The sequence below is a fragment of the Triturus cristatus genome, chromosome 6, assembly GCF_964204655.1.
Source record: "Triturus cristatus chromosome 6, aTriCri1.1, whole genome shotgun sequence".
NCBI lineage: Eukaryota > Metazoa > Chordata > Amphibia > Caudata > Salamandridae > Triturus > Triturus cristatus.
In genome coordinates, this window is record NC_140589.1 from 1,091,468,036 (window position 1) to 1,091,491,428 (window position 23,393).

Sequence of the window (23,393 nt, forward strand, 5' to 3'; positions counted from 1 at the left end):
CAATGGCTAGGAGGTCAGGATATCTATACCTTTCACCCTTGTAAATTGAGGTTTCATGAGGACAACATTTTCCCAAAAATAGAAAAATGTTGCTTGAGACACAAATTCATAAGGAGTAACAGGAGTTCTAAGCATAATTATTTACAAATAGTTATCACTGCCTCACTATTTTTTCCAGCAGATATAATGTGTAGTTTGAAGGATGCATATCTTAATAGTAATGGTATGGTATAATTTATAGTTTTTTTTATTTTATCTTTCTAGAGTTAATCGAAGATGCATTTGTGTAGCTCCCTCAAAGGAAACCTCTGGAGAACTGTTATTGGGTAAGTCATAGTTTTTCTTATTTAGGTTTTTTAGGAAGCTGTAAATCATGAAACCATTCACCAAAAACAAAAAAAAAAAGATTTACCAAATTAATACTGAATGACTAAGTGAAATAAGACTTTGATTCAATACAGAAAAAAGGAATTTGTGGCAAGAAAATGTACAGATGACTAGTCAATATGTCAGGACTGAGTCTGACCACAATCGAAGATGGCTGACACTCTCTGGGACTTTTGCCCTCCGACCCAAGCATGGGCCATCCCAAGTGCCATTGACATGACATATGGCCAGCTGAGACCGATTGGCTGGAGGCTGACAGAGGCCTTGTTCATATGCTGCAGAGCCAAAGATTGGGTCCGCAGCATAAGAGATGGCAGCACCACGTCTTGACACCTGCATCTGATAGAGACTTCTAGCTGCAGATTTCTTATCTTTGAATTTTCCCAGGCGTCGGACTGTATCAGGAAGATTTTTCGTCAGTAGTACACCTACATGCCAGTAGGTGGCGTAGGTCGGCTCCGTATGCTTCATCGTTCACGCTGGAAGTGACTTAGCGGTACCTATATAGGCACCACATAGGCACGTTAACATCCGTGCTTTCCTTTCCACGCCAGCCAGCACTGATCTGGGGAAGAGCTACTACTCAGTCACTATTAGACTGGATGTTTGACGTTTTGTCAAGAGTGTTTGAGGTTTTCCTCCTGGTTTGTTAGGAGTATTTAATCTAGAAAGACAGTATACAAGCCCTGCAGAGCCTGTCATCGGCCGTTGTTGGTGACGGTCCTGCCCCTTACTTACCTTTGGTGTTTGGAGTGCAACCACGACACAAAGTCATGCTCAGGTTGCAGTGTTATGAATATGTAAGCTTTGCAGGAGCGGTCCCTAAAGCTCATGGTACCCCATCATGCGAAGCAGTGCAAATCGAGGCCCCAGTCGAGAGGAAGGTCCCGGGGTGTAACGCACAAGATCCCACTAACCTGAAACAAGTTGGGTTCCACGGTACGAAGCAAATTCCCCACACTCCCCCAGAAGAGGTCTCCAACGAGATATGACCTGCCTAAGGGGAAGAGAATAGCCACCGCCCACTCCACTCTTCCCCTTGTAGGTACGACAGCCACTCCAAGAGATGATGCAAGGACAGCGGCAACTGAAAGGGAATTTGGAATACAATCAGTCCCTTAATAATTAATCTAGTAGAGACTAACACATTCAGTCTTAGTGCATGCCCAGTACAAAGATAATTCCACTTACCAATGAATTTTTTGCAGAGCTAATCTATTTATGTGTTGTAATCTAAATGATGGTCCGAACACCAAGCGTAGTTTAGATCAGTTCTTTTATTAAGATGTTACATGAAGAAACGAGGAACCCCACCAGGAACAGCCAGCCTGCTGCTCAGCCCATACCCAACTGACACTCACAGACATCCAACATTGCATGCACACCAACACTCCACTCCACACTCATACTGGCTGAGCAGCAGGTACAACATATCTCCCTTCTTTACAGGGAAAACATGCATTGTGAAATAGATTAAATGAGACAATTAAAAGAATGACAATATGGCAAATAACATATTGTCAAGAAATTGGATGCAAAGCATTAATAATAAGACCAAGGAAAAAAAATGCAATACAATAATACATAAGAAACTATGCATAAATAGGTATATGAAAGACCACTCTCATACCCACAATGAATAATGAAAAGAAACATATCACATAACAACCTGTCACACCGTACCACATCTCATCTCGCACTGAACTGTACTAGATATTTCACGCCACAATACACTCTGAAAAAAACATTGCATCTCTTCCTGATTTAAACCACCATCCTACCTCATAAACCATACCCCACATGCCACAGATCATACCAGTTGGCCAGACCGGCACGACGAGCAACACACAGGGAAAAAACCTTAAAGCAATGTATCAGGAAACAACATAACGTAAATGCGCAGCACAGATCAGCAAACGAACACCCTAATAACACTGCTACACACACTTCAGAACAAAATTAATCACACTTTCGCCAACCAATATACCAATAAATCTGAAAGAAACACGTTAGTTAGATTCCTTACCTTAGAATATCCCCATGCGTCAGGCTGGATCAGGAAAGATTTTTCGTCAGCAGTACCCCTGCGCGTCGGTAGGCATCGTCTGCGGCTCCGCGTCCGCCGTCGTGATTGCCAGGATGACGTCGTCGGAGTACTTAGACGCCGCCCTCATTTTTTGACTAACTTTTTGGACATTTTGTCTATTTTTTTCGAGTCGACTAAGACTCCTGGTGCTGGTAGGGATGTTCGGGTTCAAGCCGTGTGACGTCTGTCACCGACTGATGTTGGTTACCGACCCCCACCATCGGTGTCTCTGCTGTCTTGGGCCCGACCACGATGACAAGTCGTACCCCGACTGCCGGGCCTTGACGTCGAAAGCTAGGCGGGAGCGGTCCTGCAAGCTCCTCGAGATCTGGCAGTCGGCTCCGCGCCGCTTGAGGAGGAAGTCGAGGGGCCGGTCGCGGAGCGGCAGTCCTCACAGCTCGTCGGGATCCAAGTCCTCGCACTCAGGTAAGTCGAGGCATGGCAAAAAGAAGTTGAAGAAGCGGCATCGCTCTTCTGACTCCCCTCCCAGTCGCGCGACTCGGCTGAGGGTTCGGGTGGCACCACCCGTGCTGCTCCGCAGGAGCTCCATCCGGCCCCACACCCTCCGGTCCCTGGGCTTCATGTGACTCCGGGCGAGCTTCGAGACTTCCTCGTGGCAATGAGGACTCTTTTCCCGCCGTCGAGGCCTGCCGGCGTGCCTCCGGGCCTCGCAGGTCCGACTGGGGGACCTAGCGGGTCGGCGGCTTCGACCCCGGCACCATCGTCGACTTCGTCCTGACGCCGCAGGCCCCCGTGGGATCCAGGCCTTGATCCTGGTCGATGCCAGTTGACCTCCTGACTCCTCTGCTAGCGTCGACCCCCATGGTGTTGCTCCCAGCACAGTCCTTGAAAGACGCCATCCCTGGTTTCAGCCCCGGTCCGGGTCCGGATCCGGCGTCGGAGCAGCGCCGCTCTACGCCGTCTCCAGCGTCGATGGGTGAGCCTTTCGCCTATGACCCAGCTCCGTCATGAAGGGGAGGACTGGGAGGGGTCTGAGGACCCTCTGGCACAGCAGTGCCAGTTAAGTCAGGACTGGGCAGATGAGCTGGGGGAGGCCAGCGGTCTAGACACTTTGCCTGACACTGGTTTCATCTCTCCTCCTTCCGTGGCTACGGAGGAGGGTGCTACTTATGCTGTGGTGCTGCACAAGGCGGCGAAGGCCTTGCACCAGGAGCTCCCTGCAGCGGCCATGAGGACTAACCTCCTCACTGAGGTGCTTCAACTGCCAGTAAGCTCTTCGGAGCCTCTGCTGCAGTTTAATGAGGCCCTCACCGACGTTCTGATGGGCACTTGGTCCAAGCTCTCCACAGTCTCTCCTGTGGATCGGAACGTGGCCCGGCGCCACCACCCAGCTCCGGGCGACCCCTGCTTTCTGTCCGTACACCCCACCTCTGAGAGTCTGGTTATCCAGGCCTCCACGTCCCAAACTGCCTTCCCGTCCGCACCATCCAAAAGGATGGAACAGTTTGGCAAGAAACTATTTTCCTCACTCAGTCTTGGGTTGCGGTCCATTTATACCGCATGCGTTTTGGACCGTTACACCCACTCTCTGTGGGATACGGTGGCGGACGTGCTGTCCCAGTGTCCAGAGGAGACCAGGACACGGCTCACCCAGGCTCTTGCTGAGGGTCGTGATGCAGCACGGTATTCCATTATATGTGGACTTGACACCACAGACTCGCTGGGCAGAGTGATTGCAACGACGGCGATTCATCATCACGCCTGACTGAGGTCCACGAACTTTTCAGGGGATGTCCAGAGCACTCTCATGGACATGCCCTTTGATGGCCGTCGCCTTTTTGGCAACAAAGCAGATAGCGCGCTGGAGCGCTTTAAGGACTCCAGGGCTACGGCCAAGTCCTTGGGTCTGTCGGCACAGCGCCAGCAAACTTCTGCTTTTCGCCCCTTTTGTGGCCAAGGAACGGGCACACCCGCACGTTCGTCCAGCCACAGTCCGCAGAACCAGCCTCAACACGGTCACAGACGTGGATTCCGCCGTGGCGGAGCAGGGGGACAGAGAGCCGGTCAGTCCACATCCGCTCCCGCAGCATCTGCCTCAAAGCCTTCCTAGTCCGAGCTTTCAGGCCCATTTCACGCCAGTGGGAGGCAGAGTTCGCCATCACCTGCTCCACTGGCGTGCCATCACTTCGGACAGGTGGGTGTTGCAAACCGTCCGAAAGGGCTACTCCCTTCCCTTCGAGGCGACCCCTCCCGCCATGCCACTGCAGTACCACCGCATGTCGGGGGATCACTTGCAACTTCTGCAGGAGGAAGTTACGGCCCTCTTGGCCAAGGGCGCTATCAAATGCGTTCCTGGCCCAGAAGTAGGACGGGGTTGTTACTCCACTACTTTCTGGTTCCCAAGAAGGGCAAGGGGGGCCTACGCCCTATCTTGGACCTCAGAAGCGTCAACGCCTTCCTCCGGAAGGAGAAGTTCAAGATGCTGACATTAGCTCAGGTTCTGGCTGCCCTAGACCCTGTTGACTGGATGGTAGCGTTGGGCTTGCAGGACACTTATTTCCACATCCCCGTCCTGCCGGCCCACCGGCGTTACCTGCGGTTCACGGTAGGCCACGAGCACTTTGAGTTTACCGTGCTCCCCTTCGGCCTCACCAGTGCCCCTCGGGTGTTCACGAAAGTGATGGCGATGGTCGCAGCTCATCTGCGCAGATCAGGGGTTCCAGTCTTCCCCTATCTCAGCGACTGGTTGTTGAAGGCGGGCTCGCCCCGAACAGTCGTCTCCCACCTCCAGACTACAGCCGACCTCCTGCATTTGCTGGGGTTCTCCACGTGTTCAAATCACATCTGAGTCCCTCCCAGAAGCTCCTCTTCATCGGAGCGGTTGTGGACTCGGCACAGTTTTGGGTCTATCCTCCGGAACAGCGGGTTCGGGATATTCAGGCTCTGATTCCGATCTTTCAGCCTTTATCCCGAGTTTCGGTCAGGATGGCCCTACGGCTGCTGGGTCTGATGGCCTCCTGCATCCTGCTGGTACATCCCGCCAGGTGGCGGATGCGGGCTCTGCAGTGGGACCTGAAGTTCCAGTGGGCTCAACATCAGGGCAACCTGTCCGACCATGTCCTGATCTCGGAGGGCACTGCAAGACAGTTGCAGTGGTGGCTCACGGACCACGATTGGGTCAGTGACAGATCCCTCTCCCTACCCCAACTGGAGCACGTAGTGGTGACGGATGCATCCCTCCTGGGATAGGGAGAACACATGGGAGAGGCGGAGATCAGAGGCCTCTGGTCTCCGGCGGAGTCCTGGCTCCATATCAACCTATTGGAGCTGCGGGCGATCCGGCTTGCACTGAAGGCATTCCTTCCCTCTGTCCGGGTAAGTGTAGTACAGGTGTTCACGGACAACACCACCGCCATGTGGTATTGCAACAAACAGGGCGATGGGGTCGTGGACCCTTTGTCAGGAGGCTCTGCGCCTCTAGACATGGCTGGAACATCAGGGCATCACCCTGGTGGTTCAACACCTGGCGGGCTCTCTGAACGCCAGGGCGGACGAACTCAGCCGTCAGTGCATGATGGATCACGAGTGGCGTCTGAACTCGGACGTGGCGCAAGGTCACTTTTGGCAGTGGGGAGAGCCTTGGTTAAATCTATTTGCCACCGAAGAGAACGCGCAATGTCATCAGTTCTGCGCGTTGGAATTTCCAAGGCGACACTCACTCGGAGACGCTTTTCATCGCGAGTAGAGTTGCGGTCTGTTGTACGCCTTTCCGCCTATACCACTTCTGCCCAGAGTGCTGAAGAAGATCAGGCGCGACCGGGCCCAAGTCATCCTTGTGGCTCCGGATTGGGCACGAAGATACTGGTATCCCGAGCAACTCAGTCTGTCAATCGATCCCCCGATTCGACTGCCTCTTCAGGAGGACCTTCTGTCGCAGCAGGGGACGATCCTCCACCCGAACCTGTCCAGCCTCCACCTCCATGCGTGGAGATTGAGCGGTGGCAGTTGATGCCATTTGACTTGCCTCCTGAAGTCTGTGATGTCATTCTGGCAGCCAGGCGTCCCTGCACTAAAACGGTATACGCCTGCAGGTGGAACAAATTTGTGGCATGGTGCACAGCAAAGGCTGTGGATCCCCTTTCCGCCCCTCTGTCTGAGGTTCTCCTCTTTCTTCTTTCCCTGGCCCAGCAGGGCCCTGCTCTGGGCACCATCAATGAATATCTTTCAGCGGTTTCAGCCTTCTTGAGGCTTCCTGGTCAGCCTTCTCTTTTCAAGTCCCCTGTTGTAAATAGATTCTTGAAAGCCATTACTCACATGTTTCCTCCTGTTCGCTTTGTAATGCCTCAGTGGGACTTGAATCTGGTGTTAACTTATCTGATGTGCGCTCCCTTTGAGCCACTTCATAACTGTCCTCTTCGTCTTCTGACTCTCAAGACTGCTTTCCTGGTTGCCATCACCTCTGCCAGAAGAGTGAGTGAGCTCCAGGCTCTTTCTTCTAAACCTCCTTTCCTCACTGTCCATCAGGACAAGCTTGTTCTGAGGACTCGCCCTTCTTTTCTTCCTAAGGTGTTACTGCCTTTCACATCCAGCAGTTACCTTACCCACCTTCTTTCTGCCTCCGCATCCCTCGAAAGAGGAAGAGAGGCTTCACCGTCTGGCCCCAAAACGTGCGCTCTCCTATCTGGATCGCACAAAACCGTTCCGGGTGGACGACCAACTCAGCGTTGGCTACGTGGGCGCTAAGAAGGGGCGAGCCGTACACAAGCGAACCATCTCTCGGTGGTTCGTTTTGTGCATTAAGGTCTGTTATTCCTTGGCTAAGAAGGATCCTCCTGTGGGGCTGAGCGCCCATTCCACTCGGGCCACAGCGGCTACTACTGCCTTGGGACGGGGAGTCCCTCTGCAGGACATTTGTCAGGCAGCTACGTGGACCTCGCTGCACACGTTTGCCAAGCATTACTGCCTGGACAGCCAAGTCCGGAGAGACTGCTTCTTTGGCTGTTCCGTTCTCCAGGACTTCCTGGTGTGATCTTGGTTCGCAGACCCACCACCGGGGTTGGTATTGCTGGGGTATCTATTCTAAGGTAAGAAATCTAACTAACGTGTTTCTTTCAGATGCACAAGTTACTTACCTTCAGTAACGATATATCTGTAAGAAACATTAGTTAGTTAGATACCTTACCACCCCACCCATCCTCCCCGTTCTGTGAACCGATATCTAGGGTTATGGCCATCCCTTTCAGGGCCCTAGTTTCATGGCACCAGTGTCGGTTTCTTGCATGGCTCTGCGTTCCTGGCTCGGAAAGCTATGTACAGAACTGATGTCAGCACGCGAGGGCGGCGTCTAAGTACTCCGTCATCCCAGGGATCACAAAGCCGACGACGGACGCGGAGCCGCAGACATCGCCTACCGACGCGCAGGAGTATTGCTGACAAAAAATCTTTTCGGATCCAGCCTGACGCCTGGGGATATTCTAAGGTAAGGAATCTAACTAACTAATGTTTCTTACAGATATATCGTTACCGAAGGTAAGTAACTTGTGCAACAATGCTACACTCACCTACCCACAAAAGGGAAACTCAAACACTGAGACATTGGGTGTCTTATTCACGCGCTGTTATTCAACAACATATACCTTGTAATGAGTGAGTAACAAAACACAGCCATCTCATACACGACTCAAACCAATGAGTGGCCTAACATCTCATCGCCAACTCATACACAACAATCTTCTGCTTCTGGTACCCTTGTCCCTGTTTAGAGCTAACTGTTGTCTTTGTTTTGTTTCTGGGACATATGTCCCCATTATGGGCTCACTGACCCGCCGCGGACCATTGTCCCTATTTTGTGATGTCTGACTCACTCTTGAACTTGAACTTGCTGTCCCGGTTCTAAGCTCAATCTTAACTCTGGTTTCTGTTCCGGACTGTTTGCTCTTATCCTCTCACTTTTTTTAGTTATTCTGAATTAAAGAACACACTGTCAATATTCTCACAGCAATTTACAAGGTAATCTTTAGCTCTTAATAAACGATAAATCACACATCAGCAAAGGCAGGAAGGCTTGCTCTTTTCCTCTCACTTGTTTTTTAGTCATTCTGAATTAAGGACACGCTGTCGATATTCTCATAGCAATTTACCAAGTAATCTTCAGCTCTTAATAAACAATATATCACACATCAGCAAAGGCAGGAAGGCTTGCTCTTTTCCTCTCACTTGTATTTTTTAGTCATTCTGAATTAAAGGACACGCTGTCAATATTCTCACAGTAATTTACCAAGTAATCTTCAGCTCTTAATAAATGATATATCACACATCAGCAAACGCAGGAAGGTTAACTGTTCAAAATACAACATAAAAATGGAGGCACGCATATCAACGTAGAACCGGGTGGTTCTCGGCACGAACATGCACCCATAAACGCCACACAGGAGTACTGACGCGGATGGAGTGAGGAGTCGTCACAAAAGAGATGGTGACACGATAACTCTGAAGGTCTCCATGAGGCGGTAAATTGGCGCGTATATAGGTCCATCTCAGGCGAGTTTTATATTTTTTTTCTAAACTGTAACAGTTAATCCGTTACTGAGGACACAACTGCACATACACGGCACACCCTGACAAAACGGTGAAAACCATTGAACAAAGTTGTAATTCAGTCAACATCAGCACATCTCCACTCCCGAAAACGTTTGCTGCCAAATAATATAAGCGTTGTATGATGATTTGTCAACCTCAGAACCTTCTGTTAATCCTTGCCCTCACTCTACACTTCCAAAGAATCAATATTCGGTGCAATTCATCCCTGCCAAACAGCCTCAGACAACAACGGGGCCCGATCCTTGTACCCGATCAACATATTTAAAGTGAAAGTCCGCAGAGTGCTTAACAGCTTTTCACCGGGGCCCGGTCTTTGCCCCCGAATAATATATTTCAATAATAAACACTGGGACCCGGTCTTTGCCCCCGAGCAACACGCTTAAATATTCTTAACACTGGGACCTAATCCTTCAATAGTTCACACTGGGGCCCGATCTTTGCCCCCAAACACATTTAAAGAAAAATACTGAAGCTCGTATTTTGCCCATGATTAACACTGAATCTGGCACCCTTGGGTTAAAGGGCGACTGATGGCAGGGTCACTGGTGGGGTTCAGGTGCCAGATAGTGTTAAATACATGTCTTTAATTTCCATTTACCTTGTGACTTCTTAGGGCTTCAATTTTCTGTTACTGTCACGTTTCAGTTTTCCAACATCTTGGGCTTCACTTTTCTGTTTCTGTCAAGTGTCAGTTTAGTTCCTTAAGGTGGCACACGTGGATGATTCTTCAGGATCATCGCCAAAATGTTGTAATCTAAATGATGTTCCAAACTCTAAGCGTAGATTAGATAAGTTATTTTATTAAGTGGTTACATCGAGAAATGAGGAACCCCACCAGGAGCAGCCACCCTGCTGCTCTGTCCGTACCCAACTGACACTCACAAGCATCCAACATTCCACTCCACACTACAAAATTATGGTGTAGAGTTAACAGCACTCTATGTCCAAAAGCTGGTAAATAATTATTTACCTATACTTGAGCTGTTCTTCCCCAAAAAGGTATTTAAAATAATGGGAAAGTGGAGCTTTAAGCACTCAAAGGAAGCAGCATATCCAAAAGACAAAGCAGTCACAGAAAACTCGTTGGAGGAAAGGTAAGATCAAAGCTCCAACACGGGCTGCTCACAAAACTAATAATGCATGAGCGAGTGAATTGAATGAAAGTTTGTGATACACCCCTAAAAACAATGAAGTACTGCTTGCAGAAAAAAAATGCTCACACACAGAGCACATGCCCCTGAGAATGTCTGAGGCTTAAGGTGGTGAATACAATGTATCCAGCTTCCTTCGTCCGCTGACCGGGAACTGCGAGTGAATGTATCTCGCCTCAGGCGGGATACATTATAGCAGTTATCCCCTGACTGCCGGCCGGGAACTGTGAGGGTAAACGTTCCCGCGAAAAGCGGAAATAATGTATCAATCGCCTCGAGTCAGCATGGAGAAGGTCAGAGAAAAGCCAGCCCTCTAAAGGCAAGGAACAAAGAGGGTAAAGGAATTCCTATTAGCACGCAGAAACCAAAAAATAAAGGCGTGCAGGGTTTTCAGAAACGAGAGAGAGAGAGAGAGAACAAGGTTGGAACACAAGTCGATCAAGGATTACACAAAGGGGGCGTGGAACCAGTCAGGAACAGGAAGCCAAGCTCAGTCTCTCCCACATGACATAGAGATAAGCTTCTAAGGGAGTGTCTACTAATGTAACTACTAAATTCCAGGAGTACAAGTAAGGGAGTCTCAATAAAGAGAGACACTCTTTGTACTTGACATGCACTTAGGAATTAGGTTATATTCCACATCATTGAACAAGTGGCCTGATTCCTGACACGGGGCTGGCCGCAGAACGTGAAGTAGTCATCGTCCCACTCCAAGTCCTTAGGACACTCGGGTAATTTGAGGCACAAGAAAAAAGAGCAAGAAGTTGAAGCCGTCTTCGACATAAAGTCGAGTCAGGACCCAACAAGCTTTGGCAAGCGGAACCCACGCAGGATGGAGGACTTGCTTCTGGTGCAGACCAGGAGGGTCTGGGGTGCTTCTCTTTCACAGAGGAGCGGGTGCCAGTCTGGAGGAGCCGGACCAGCAAGTTGAAAACAAAGGTTCGTCGTCGCAGAAGTCACTAGTCAACGGGCCAGCAACAGGACAACACGTCGAGCAACTCAGGTGCAGAAGGGCCCCACGCAGAACACGTGAAGTGTGGGGAGCTGATCTTCTTTGCAGATGGTGCTCGGGATGGGGGCTTCTCAATTCCCCAAGTACAGCCTTGAGGGAGCCTCGGAAGTCGCGCTAGTCAGGTACTAGCCACTTTTCCTAAGTCGCCGGTCCCACGTCCCTCGTCGCCTCCACGGGTCTCAGCTTCGCTGGAGATGTGGATCTGGGTCAGAGGTGTCTGAAAGTCTCGGCGCTGGTCAGTCTCTGCAGTCGTCCCTCGTAGGATCAGTCGCAAAGCAAAGCAGCGGTCGCTGGATGGTGCCTGGTTGCCCAGGGTGGTCACTCCTTGGCCACAAGGGAGATTTCTTCAGTCTTCTTCCTGAGGTCGAATGTTGAAGGTCCAGAGTTTCTGTACAAGTTGCAGATTCAGGTTAATCTAATTTAGCAGGGCTCAGCTACCTACTGATATACTGGGCTAGTGGGCTGGGCTACCTGCAAGTTCCCTCCTATGGGTGGGACCAGGAAGGGGAGTGGTTACACCCCCTTTCCTTTGTCCAGTTTCGCGCCAGAGCTGGGGCTGGAGTGCCCCAGCGCCGGTTTGAACTGGACTATGCATGGGACACCTTGTGTGCCCCAGGCAGTGTCTAGTTTCATTCAACCCTCCCTGCCCCAATACACTAAATTCTGTCTAGGGTGGTGCTCGCACATCCCAAGGCAGGAAACCTATTGTCCAAGCCTCCCTCGCTGGAAGGACTCCCAGCAGCAGGAGGTCAGACTTGTGTCTGTGGCAGCAGCATCCATTTTGTGATGCTGGGGCTCTGGTTAACTTTAACCGGGTAAGTAGGTTACAACATGTCTTCTCCCTCTAGAAGGGAGGCTTAATATCCTCATTGCCAGAAATGGTATGGGGGTATTATTCCAAAGTGCTAGACACCTTACACGACATGTTTTGATAAAGCCAAACCATAGTTACCATAACCGTTTAAGATTATAAGGCACTTTAAGAGTATATGGTAGGCTATATGATAGAACAGCTATAAGGACATGGTTCCGAAAGCTGCAGACAGGCTCAGCTCATGCTAGGGCACCATCTCACATGTTACCACGCACTCTGCCTCCAGGATTGTTAAGGCCTGCCATAGGAGTGGCTGATAGGTACACATGTGTCTATATCTAAGGTAGGTATAGGAATACTGCACCTAAGCAAGGGGTGATTACACGGCCTTGCCCCAGCTGAGTGATCAGCCAGTTGTGTCATAATGGAAGGCCAGGCCAGGGGTGGCATAATACATGCTGCAGCCCCTGGTAGGCCTAGGGTACACCTATGCCCTGGGTACCTAAGGTACACTGTACAGGGGCCAATAAGGTGACCCTAACCAATTGGGTTATGCACCTTGTAGGAGAGTAGGGTCTGCTTTCTATGTTCACCCCCACTTTTTGCTTTTGCTTTACTGGTTTTCGACTTAGATGTGGCTGTGGGCCTGCTAATCAGACCCACAGCCCTGCTGTTCCCTCTCTAAATTACTACTATGTACTTTAGGTGCATAACCCATGTGGATAGGATCACCTTATTGGGCCCTGTACAGTGTACCCTAGGTACCCAGGGCATAGGTGTACCCTAGGCCTACCAGGGGCTGCAGCATGTATTGTGCCACCCCTGGCCTGGCCTTCCATTTTTGACACAACTGGCTGATCACTCAGCTGGGGCAAGGTCGTGTAATCACCCCTTGCTTAGGTGTAGTATTCCTATACCTAACTTACATATAGACACATGTGTACCTATCAGTCACTCCTATGGCAGGCCGTGACAATCCTGGAGGCAGAGTGCTTGGTAACATGTGAGATGGTGCTCTAGCATGAGCTGAGCCTGTCTGCAGCTTTCGGAACCTTGTCCTTATAGCTGTTCTATGATATAGCCTACCATATACTCTTAAAGTGCCTTATAATCTTAGACGGTTATGGTAACTATGGTTTGGCTTTATCAAAACATGTCGTGTAAGGTGTCTAACACTCGGGAATAATACCCCCATGCCATTTCTGGACATGAGAATATTATTCCCCCCTTCTAGAGGGAAAGACATGTTAAAATCATACTTCAACTGTTAGCCTCTGACCAAAGCCTCAGCATCACAAAATGGATGCTGCTGCCACGACACAAGTCTGACCTCCTGCTGCTGGGAGTGATCCCAGCCAGGGAGGCCTGGACAATAGGTTTCCTGCTTGGGGAGGTGCTAGCACCTCCCCAGACAGCCTTTAGTGTATTGGGGCAGGGTGGGCTGAAAGGAATGAGACATGCCTGGGGCACACAAGGTGTTCCTTGCATAGTCCAGTTCAAACCGGCGCTGGGGCACTCCAGCCCCAGCTCTGGCGCGAAACTGGACAAAGGGAAGTGGGTGTAACCACCCCCTCCCAGGTCCCACCCATAAGGCGTGACCTAGCAGGTATCCCAGCCCCCCAGATTAGTATAAGAGTGGGAGTTGGGCCTCAAGACTTTAGATTATCCTGAACCTGCGAAACTGAACAGAAACTCTGGACCTTCGACATTCGACGAAAGAAGAAGACTGAAGAATCTCCCTTGTAGCCAAGGAGTGGCTACCCTGTGCAAACAGGCACCATCAAGTGACTACCCTTTGCTTTGTGAAACGTTCGACGAGGAACCGATTGCAGAGCCCGACCAGAGCCTTGATTTCCAGACTTCTCCGACCCTCATCCACATCTGCAGCAGAGCTGAGATCCGTGGAGGCGACGAGCGACGTGGGACCGGCTACCTGGGAAAAGTGGCTAGTAACTTACAGCGCAGCTTCTGAGGTACCCTCGAAGTTGTGCACCGGGGATTGAGAAGCCCCAACCCCAAGCACCATCTGCACCGAAGACCAGCCCCCCACACTCCACGAGTCCTGCGTGGGGCCCTTCAGCATTTTCCTGCTTGCCGCGTCTGTCCGGTTGCTTGCCCGCTGGCTAGTGGCCTTTGTGACGACGCTCCCTGAAATCTTCTGCGCTGGTTTGGCTCCTCCAGACTGGCTCCCGCTTCTCTGCAAAGAAGAAGCACCCCAGACCTTCCTGGTCTGCACCAGAAGCAAGTCCCTTGTTCTTCGTGGGTTCCGCTTGCCAAGGCTTGGTGAGTCCTAGTCCAACTTCGACGCCGCCGACAGCAAGAGCCTTCGTGGGACAGCTCGCCTCCTGGTCCTGGTCGTCCTCGACGCTTCCTGGTCCTCCTGGCTGCAGCGACAAGCTTCACCTTCCCCTGCAACTCTTCACGACATCGCCTGGTTCCTTCCTGGTTCCACGTGGTCACTGGCTAGTGACCTTGACTCTGTCCCCTCTGCTTGCAGGTTTCTTCTCTTCTTGATCCCAGGCTTGGGATCCACCGGACACTCTCTCCTGACTGCCTGTCAGCATCTTTCTTCAGGCATCCATAGGAGTCGACGACGAAAACGACGCATCTTCACCCCTATGCACCCGCAGCCTGTGGGCTAGGTAACTTGGGTACTCCGGTGCTCATCAGGGTAGTGACTATCCTAGTGTCTAGTTTTCAAGTCTCAACTTCCTAGCTACTCCGGAAGTGTCCTAAATCTATCTATTTCTAAACTGTAATATTGCTATTGACTTTTACGCATTACGCGTGAGTGTTTCCACTCTGCACACGAATCCCGTGGGCCTCCCACTTCCTAACTAACGCTAGTGTAGTGTAGCCCCAGCGATTCCCTAGGCCTAGGCCTATTCTATTTCCGTGACAGTGGTTCTTATACCACTTCTTTAGTATATGGTTTGCGTGGCCCCTAGGGCCTAACTGTATTACTTACCTGTGTGACTTACTGTATGCATTAATAAGACTGTGTTGTACTTACCTCTAAACTCATAAAGAGTGCTGAGGGTTTGCTTAGAATAAATACACTTTATTTTATATATATATCTGTTGTGGTGTCCTTTCATTTGGTATTCAAGGGATTATATATGGTATCACAGCTGGCTTCACATGCCATTCAGAGTTTAGCCTAAGACTGCTCTTGTCCATGCTACCACTAGGATAGCTGGTCTATAAGGTTGACTTTACAACCAATCACCATAAGGGTATTTGGACTGATATAAGGTGTACACTATAACTAGTGACATCATACATCAGGCCAACTTCTCACATTGGTGGCAGCGGTGGGATCTGAGCTTGCTGTTGTAATACCATTGTAATCTTGAGATACTAAATTGAAAGATCACACAGATATTGTCTAGGTACATATAACATAGATTATTATACTTAAGTCCTACTGGACTTTGTAGTTGTAGGTTGAAGGGAATAACACACCCTGACTACAACTACTAGAAAGGTTTAGTAGATACAACTAGTGTAGGTAGGTGCACACACCACACCCTCACTAGATCATGCCTCTGGGAGGAGATCAAGTAGATGCTCTCTCAGGAGGGGCAGGTCTGCAGAAGACCCCCTCTAGGTATGATACCTTAACATTCCAGGAGATGAGACAATTGTGTACCTCCAGAGGAATAAAACAGGGTGCAAACCCTACCCTCCTTCAGTTAAGACAACTCCTAGAGGAGTATGATGCTCAGAGGGCATCTCAGGAAGGTGCCCTAGGCACAGAGGAGGGTCTACCCACCACAGAGGAGTCAGATGGGGCTTCAGATGGGGAGGTAGATAGCCAGAGCCAAGTAAGGAGACTTAGCCAGGCTAACTTAAGTTTACATGGGAGTTTGCATGGGGTCCCCCCATACAGACCCACAAGTAGACATTCACAGAGAAACAGGAAGGACAGATCCCCTTCAGGGGAATCCATCCACTCCCATGTCTCTAACATCTCTAATGCTTCCTCTCACAGGGGAATGACTTCACCTGAGAGAAAGGAGCATGCAGCCAGAATGAGGGAGGCTAATCTGAGGATTCAGAGGGAAGAACTTGCCCTTGCCAAAGAGAAGCTTGCTCTGGCTAGAGAACAAAAGTTAAGTGGGTTAGAACCCACTGGTGGCAGCAACATTCCTAGAGATAGAGACAGGCACTATGATAATAGAAACCTGAGCAAGATTGTCCCTCCCTACAAGTGTGGGGATGACATCCACAAATGGATAACTGCTTTGGAGAGAGCTTGCAAAGTACAGCAGGTACCCCAAAGTCAGTGGGCAGCTATCTTGTGGCTCTCCTTCTCTGAGAAAGGAAGAGACAAGCTCCTCACAGTTAGTGATGAGGATGCAGATAATTACACTGTCCTGAAGAGTGCTCTGATTGATGGGTTTGGCCTAACCACTGAACAATACAGGTTGTTGTTCAGGGATACCCAGAAGACACAGACTCAGGACTGGACTGACTTTGTAGATTGTGCCACTAAGGCTCTGGAAGGCTGGCTATTGGGAAGTAAGGTTAAGGACTATACAGGATTGTATAATTTGATCATGAGAGAACAAATACTTAACAACTGTCAAAACCAGCTATTGCATCAACACCTGATTGATTCTGATCTGACTTCTCCCCAAGAATTGGGAAAGAAGGCAGATAGATGGGTCAGGACTAGAGTTAAGCAGAAAAACCAGAACCAGGGCGGTGATCAGAAAAAGGCAGACCAGAAGGGTAATGATCAGAAACAAAAAGACCAGAAGTCTTCACCAGGCCCCCAAAAGGCTCAGGGGAGGGTGGTTCCAAAAAGGATAAGAAGAAAGAAGGCCAAAAGAAACCATGGTGCAACTATTGTAAGTCTACCTCACATTGGTTTAGTGAGTGCACCAAAAAGGATAAGCCCCCAGCCACCATTGCCCCTAAGGCAACTGTACCCCCTAGTTCAGCTGTAAGTGGTGGTTCCCAGCAAAAGGGTGTAGTAGGGTTAACCCTGGGAACTGAGGAGGATTCTGGCCTAGTCAGAGTACCTACTCAGGCTGTCCTGATCTGTGATGGGGACTTAGCTTTGTCCTCTACTGTAGGCCCCAGTAACCTGGGCAAGTACAGACAGACACCTTTTATCAACCAAAGAATGGCTCAGGCCTACAGGGACACTGGGGCTAGTGTCACAATGGTGACACCTGCTTTTGTGGACCCTGGACAGATCATACTAGGTGAGAATTACCTAGTGACCAACGCTAGCAATACCACTACCTCCCATAGTGTGGCTATTGTTAACTTCTCCTGGGGAGGGGTAACTGGCCTCAAGAAAGTTGTTGTTAGTTCAGACCTTCCTGTAGAGTGTTTACTGGGCAATGATCTTGAAACTTCAGTTTGGTCTGAAGTGGAGTATAGGACCCATGCAGAAATGCTGGGGATAGATGCACATGTCCTTGCTGTGACCAGGTCACAGGCCAAAAGGTGCAACACTGAACAAGTGCTGGATCCTGAAACTATGGACCAGTCACAATCCAAGAGGAAGAGCAGTAGGGTTAAGGCTGTGCCTTCCCCCCTGCCTCAGGTGGTGGATCAGCCCTCCCAGGAGGATGATTCTGAGAGCCCTGAAGGAACTGTCCTAGAAGAACTTGAACCTGATCAGGTTGAGTTTCTTGGGACAGGGGGACCTTCCAGGGCAGACCTGAGGCAGGCTCAATTAGACTGCCCCTCTCTTGAACCCCTCAGACAGCTGGCTGCTGCTGAGGCTGCAGGGAATGCTCAAGGTACCCATAGAGTGTATTGGGATGAAGGGCTACTGTACTCAGAGGCTAGAGACCCCAAGCCTGGTGCATCCAGGAGGTTGGTCATACCACTGAAGTTCAGAGGCTTCCTTCTAACCTTGGCCCATGATATTCCCCTTGCAGGACATTTAGGCCAGAACAAGACTTGGGACAGGCTTGTCCCTCACTTTCACTGGCCCCATATGTCAGAAGATACTAAGGAGTTTTGTCGCTCCTGTGTCACCTGCCAAGCCAGTGGCAAATCAGGTGGCACCACAAAGGCCCCCCTCATACCACTACCTGTGGTGGGGGTCCCCTTTGAAAGAGTGGGCATAGATATTGTAGGACCAATGGACCCACAAACAGCATCTGGGCACAGATTCATACTGGTGATAGTGGACCATGCCACCAGGTACCCAGAAGCAATTCCCCTGAGGACCACAACAGCTCCTGTTGTGGCAAGAGCCCTGCTTGGAGTATTCTCCAGAGTGGGCTTTCCAAAGGAGGTCATTTCTGACAGAGGTGCCAACTTTATGTCAGGATACTTGACTGCAATGTGGAAGGAGTGTGGTGTTAACTATAAGTTCACCACACCCTATCACCCACAGTGCAATGGGCTTGTTGAGAGATTCAACAAGACCCTAAAGGGAATGATAAAAGGATTACCAGACAAGCTTAGGCGAAGATGGGACATCCTTTTACCCTGCCTTCTGTTTGCTTACAGAGAGGTCCCACAAAAGGGGGTTGGCTACAGCCCTTTTGAGCTTTTGTTTGGGCATCCTGTAAGAGGACCCCTGTGTTTGGTGAAGGAAGGATGGGAGAGACCTCTCAGACAACCCAAACTAGACATAGTGGATTATGTACTTGGTCTCCGCTCCAGGATGGCAGAGTATATGAAGAAGGCTTCTAAAAACCTTGAGGCAAGCCAAGAACTCCAAAAAGCTTGGCATGACCAAAAGGCTGTACTGACTGTTTACCAGCCAGGGCAGAAAGTGTGGGTGTTGGAGCCAGTGGCCCCAGCAGCACTCCAAGACAAATGGTCTGGACCCCACACTATTGTTGAGAAAAAGGGAGAAGTCACCTACTTGGTGGACCTTGGGACTCCCAGAAGCCCCCACAGGGTGCTTCATGTCAACAGATTGAAGGCATATGTTGACAGGGCAGACATGGGGCTACTCATGGCTACAGATGAGGGGCAGGAGGAAGAGAGTGACCCTCTCCCAGACCTGTTGACTCAGAACCCTGATGATGGCTCAGTTGATGGTGTGGTCTTTTCTGACAGCCTCACTGTCCATCAGCAACAGGACTGCAGACAAGTTCTGCAGGCCTACAGACATATGTTCTCTCTGACCCCAAGTCAGACAAACTGGTGCACCCATGAGGTGGACACTGGTGACAGTCTGCCTGTGAAGAGTAAAATCTACAGGCAACCTGACCATGTCAGGGACTGCATAAAAGTTGAGGTACAAAAGATGTTGGAGCTGGGAGTCATTGAACCTTCAGAGAGCCCTTGGGCTAGTCCTGTGGTCCTTGTGCCAAAACCTCACACCCAAGATGGTAAGAGAGAGATGAGGTTTTGCGTGGATTACAGAGGTCTCAATGCTGTCACTAGGACAGATGCCCACCCAATACCTAGGGCAGATGAGCTCATTGACAGACTGGCAGCTGCTAAGTTTTTGAGCACATTTGACCTAACAGCAGGCTACTGGCAAATCAGACTAGCTGAGAGTGCAAAGGCCAAAACTGCTTTCTCGACCCCAGGAGGACATTATCAATTTGTGGTAATGCCCTTTGGTTTGAAGAATGCACCTGCCACTTTCCAAAGGCTGGTGAATCAAGTCCTTACTGGGTTGGATGATTATTGTGCAGCTTATCTTGATGATATTGCTGTCTTTAGCTCCACCTGGGAGGATCACCTGGTCCACCTGAGGAATGTTTTAGAGGCCCTGCAAAAGGCAGGCCTCACTATCAAGGCCACTAAGTGCCAGATAGGGCAGAGCAAGGTTGTATACCTGGGCCACCTAGTTGGTGGGGGTCAGGTTCAACCACTGGAGAGCAAGATCCAGACCATAAAGGACTGGGCTCCTCCAACTACCCAGACTCAGGTCAGAGCTTTCTTGGGCCTGTCTGGGTACTACAGAAAGTTTGTTAAGAACTATGGGTCCATAGTGACACCACTTAATGACTTGACCTCCAAGAAGATGCCAAAGAAAGTTCAGTGGACAGCAAGCTGTCAAAAAGCATTTGATGACCTGAAGCAGGCCATGTGCAGTGCACCTATTCTGAAAAGTCCAGACTACTCCAAAGAGTTCATTGTCCAGACAGATGCTTCTGAGTTAGGTGTGGGAGCTGTTCTTTCACAACTGAATGTAGATGGTCAAGACCAGCCCATTGCTTTTATAAGTAGAAGGCTGACCCCTAGAGAGAAACGTTGGTCAGCTATTGAGAGGGAGGCCTTTGCTGTGGTTTGGGCCCTGAAGAAGCTGAGGCCATACTTGTTTGGCACTCACTTCAAGATTCAGACAGACCATAAGCCCCTCTTGTGGCTAAATCAGATGAAGGGTGAAAATCCCAAACTTCTTAGGTGGTCCATTTCCCTACAGGGGATGGACTTCACAGTGGAACATAGACCTGGGACTGACCATGCCAATGCAGATGGACTCTCCAGATATTTCCACTTAGAACATGAAGACTCAACTGGTCAAGGTTAGTTTAATGTCCCTAAGTTTGGGGGGGGGGGTTGTGTAGGAGAGTAGGGTCTGCTTTCTATGTTCACCCCCACTTTTTGCTTTTGCTTTACTGGTTTTCGACTTAGATGTGGCTGTGGGCCTGCTAATCAGACCCACAGCCCTGCTGTTCCCTCTCTAAATTACTACTATGTACTTTAGGTGCATAACCCATGTGGATAGGATCACCTTATTGGGCCCTGTACAGTGTACCCTAGGTACCCAGGGCATAGGTGTACCCTAGGCCTACCAGGGGCTGCAGCATGTATTGTGCCACCCCTGGCCTGGCCTTCCATTTTTGACACAACTGGCTGATCACTCAGCTGGGGCAAGGTCGTGTAATCACCCCTTGCTTAGGTGTAGTATTCCTATACCTAACTTACATATAGACACATGTGTACCTATCAGTCACTCCTATGGCAGGCCGTGACAATCCTGGAGGCAGAGTGCTTGGTAACATGTGAGATGGTGCTCTAGCATGAGCTGAGCCTGTCTGCAGCTTTCGGAACCTTGTCCTTATAGCTGTTCTATGATATAGCCTACCATATACTCTTAAAGTGCCTTATAATCTTAGACGGTTATGGTAACTATGGTTTGGCTTTATCAAAACATGTCGTGTAAGGTGTCTAACACTCGGGAATAATACCCCCATGCCATTTCTGGACATGAGAATATTATTCCCCCCTTCTAGAGGGAAAGACATGTTAAAATCATACTTCAACTGTTAGCCTCTGACCAAAGCCTCAGCATCACAAAATGGATGCTGCTGCCACGACACAAGTCTGACCTCCTGCTGCTGGGAGTGATCCCAGCCAGGGAGGCCTGGACAATAGGTTTCCTGCTTGGGGAGGTGCTAGCACCTCCCCAGACAGCCTTTAGTGTATTGGGGCAGGGTGGGCTGAAAGGAATGAGACATGCCTGGGGCACACAAGGTGTTCCTTGCATAGTCCAGTTCAAACCGGCGCTGGGGCACTCCAGCCCCAGCTCTGGCGCGAAACTGGACAAAGGGAAGTGGGTGTAACCACCCCCTCCCAGGTCCCACCCATAAGGCGTGACCTAGCAGGTATCCCAGCCCCCCAGATTAGTATAAGAGTGGGAGTTGGGCCTCAAGACTTTAGATTATCCTGAACCTGCGAAACTGAACAGAAACTCTGGACCTTCGACATTCGACGAAAGAAGAAGACTGAAGAATCTCCCTTGTAGCCAAGGAGTGGCTACCCTGTGCAAACAGGCACCATCAAGTGACTACCCTTTGCTTTGTGAAACGTTCGACGAGGAACCGATTGCAGAGCCCGACCAGAGCCTTGATTTCCAGACTTCTCCGACCCTCATCCACATCTGCAGCAGAGCTGAGATCCGTGGAGGCGACGAGCGACGTGGGACCGGCTACCTGGGAAAAGTGGCTAGTAACTTACAGCGCAGCTTCTGAGGTACCCTCGAAGTTGTGCACCGGGGATTGAGAAGCCCCAACCCCAAGCACCATCTGCACCGAAGACCAGCCCCCCACACTCCACGAGTCCTGCGTGGGGCCCTTCAGCATTTTCCTGCTTGCCGTGTCTGTCCGGTTGCTTGCCCGCTGGCTAGTGGCCTTTGTGACGACGCTCCCTGAAATCTTCTGCGCTGGTTTGGCTCCTCCAGACTGGCTCCCGCTTCTCTGCAAAGAAGAAGCACCCCAGACCTTCCTGGTCTGCACCAGAAGCAAGTCCCTTGTTCTTCGTGGGTTCCGCTTGCCAAGGCTTGGTGAGTCCTAGTCCAACTTCGACGCCGCCGACAGCAAGAGCCTTCGTGGGACAGCTCGCCTCCTGGTCCTGGTCGTCCTCGACGCTTCCTGGTCCTCCTGGCTGCAGCGACAAGCTTCACCTTCCCCTGCAACTCTTCACGACATCGCCTGGTTCCTTCCTGGTTCCACGTGGTCACTGGCTAGTGACCTTGACTCTGTCCCCTCTGCTTGCAGGTTTCTTCTCTTCTTGATCCCAGGCTTGGGATCCACCGGACACTCTCTCCTGACTGCCTGTCAGCATCTTTCTTCAGGCATCCATAGGAGTCGACGACGAAAACGACGCATCTTCACCCCTATGCACCCGCAGCCTGTGGGCTAGGTAACTTGGGTACTCCGGTGCTCATCAGGGTAGTGACTATCCTAGTGTCTAGTTTTCAAGTCTCAACTTCCTAGCTACTCCGGAAGTGTCCTAAATCTATCTATTTCTAAACTGTAATATTGCTATTGACTTTTACGCATTACGCGTGAGTGTTTCCACTCTGCACACGAATCCCGTGGGCCTCCCACTTCCTAACTAACGCTAGTGTAGTGTAGCCCCAGCGATTCCCTAGGCCTAGGCCTATTCTATTTCCGTGACAGTGGTTCTTATACCACTTCTTTAGTATATGGTTTGCGTGGCCCCTAGGGCCTAACTGTATTACTTACCTGTGTGACTTACTGTATGCATTAATAAGACTGTGTTGTACTTACCTCTAAACTCATAAAGAGTGCTGAGGGTTTGCTTAGAATAAATACACTTTATTTTATATATATATCTGTTGTGGTGTCCTTTCATTTGGTATTCAAGGGATTATATATGGTATCACAGCTGGCTTCACATGCCATTCAGAGTTTAGCCTAAGACTGCTCTTGTCCATGCTACCACTAGGATAGCTGGTCTATAAGGTTGACTTTACAACCAATCACCATAAGGGTATTTGGACTGATATAAGGTGTACACTATAACTAGTGACATCATACATCAGGCCAACTTCTCACACACCTAAAGTACATAGTATCAATTTAGAGAGAGAACAGCAGGGCTGTGGGTCTGATTGGCAGGCCCACAGCCACATCTAAGTCGAAAACCAGTGAAGCAAAAGCAAAAAGTGGGGGTGAACATAGAAAGCAGACCCTA

At 50.1% G+C, this 23,393-nt stretch overlaps 1 protein-coding gene across 3 annotated transcripts in view; it reads left to right on the top strand.

The window, feature by feature from the left end:
• The window catches only part of LYST (lysosomal trafficking regulator), a 3,752,809-nt gene that overhangs the window by 2,710,284 nt on the left and 1,019,132 nt on the right, over positions 1–23,393 (top strand). For all 3 annotated transcript variants that reach the window (XM_085611970.1, XM_085611971.1, XM_085611972.1), the window contains one exon: positions 265–326. In XM_085611970.1, the coding sequence (XP_085468096.1) occupies positions 265–326 (62 nt within the window). The remainder of the gene's footprint in view (positions 1–264; positions 327–23,393) is intronic.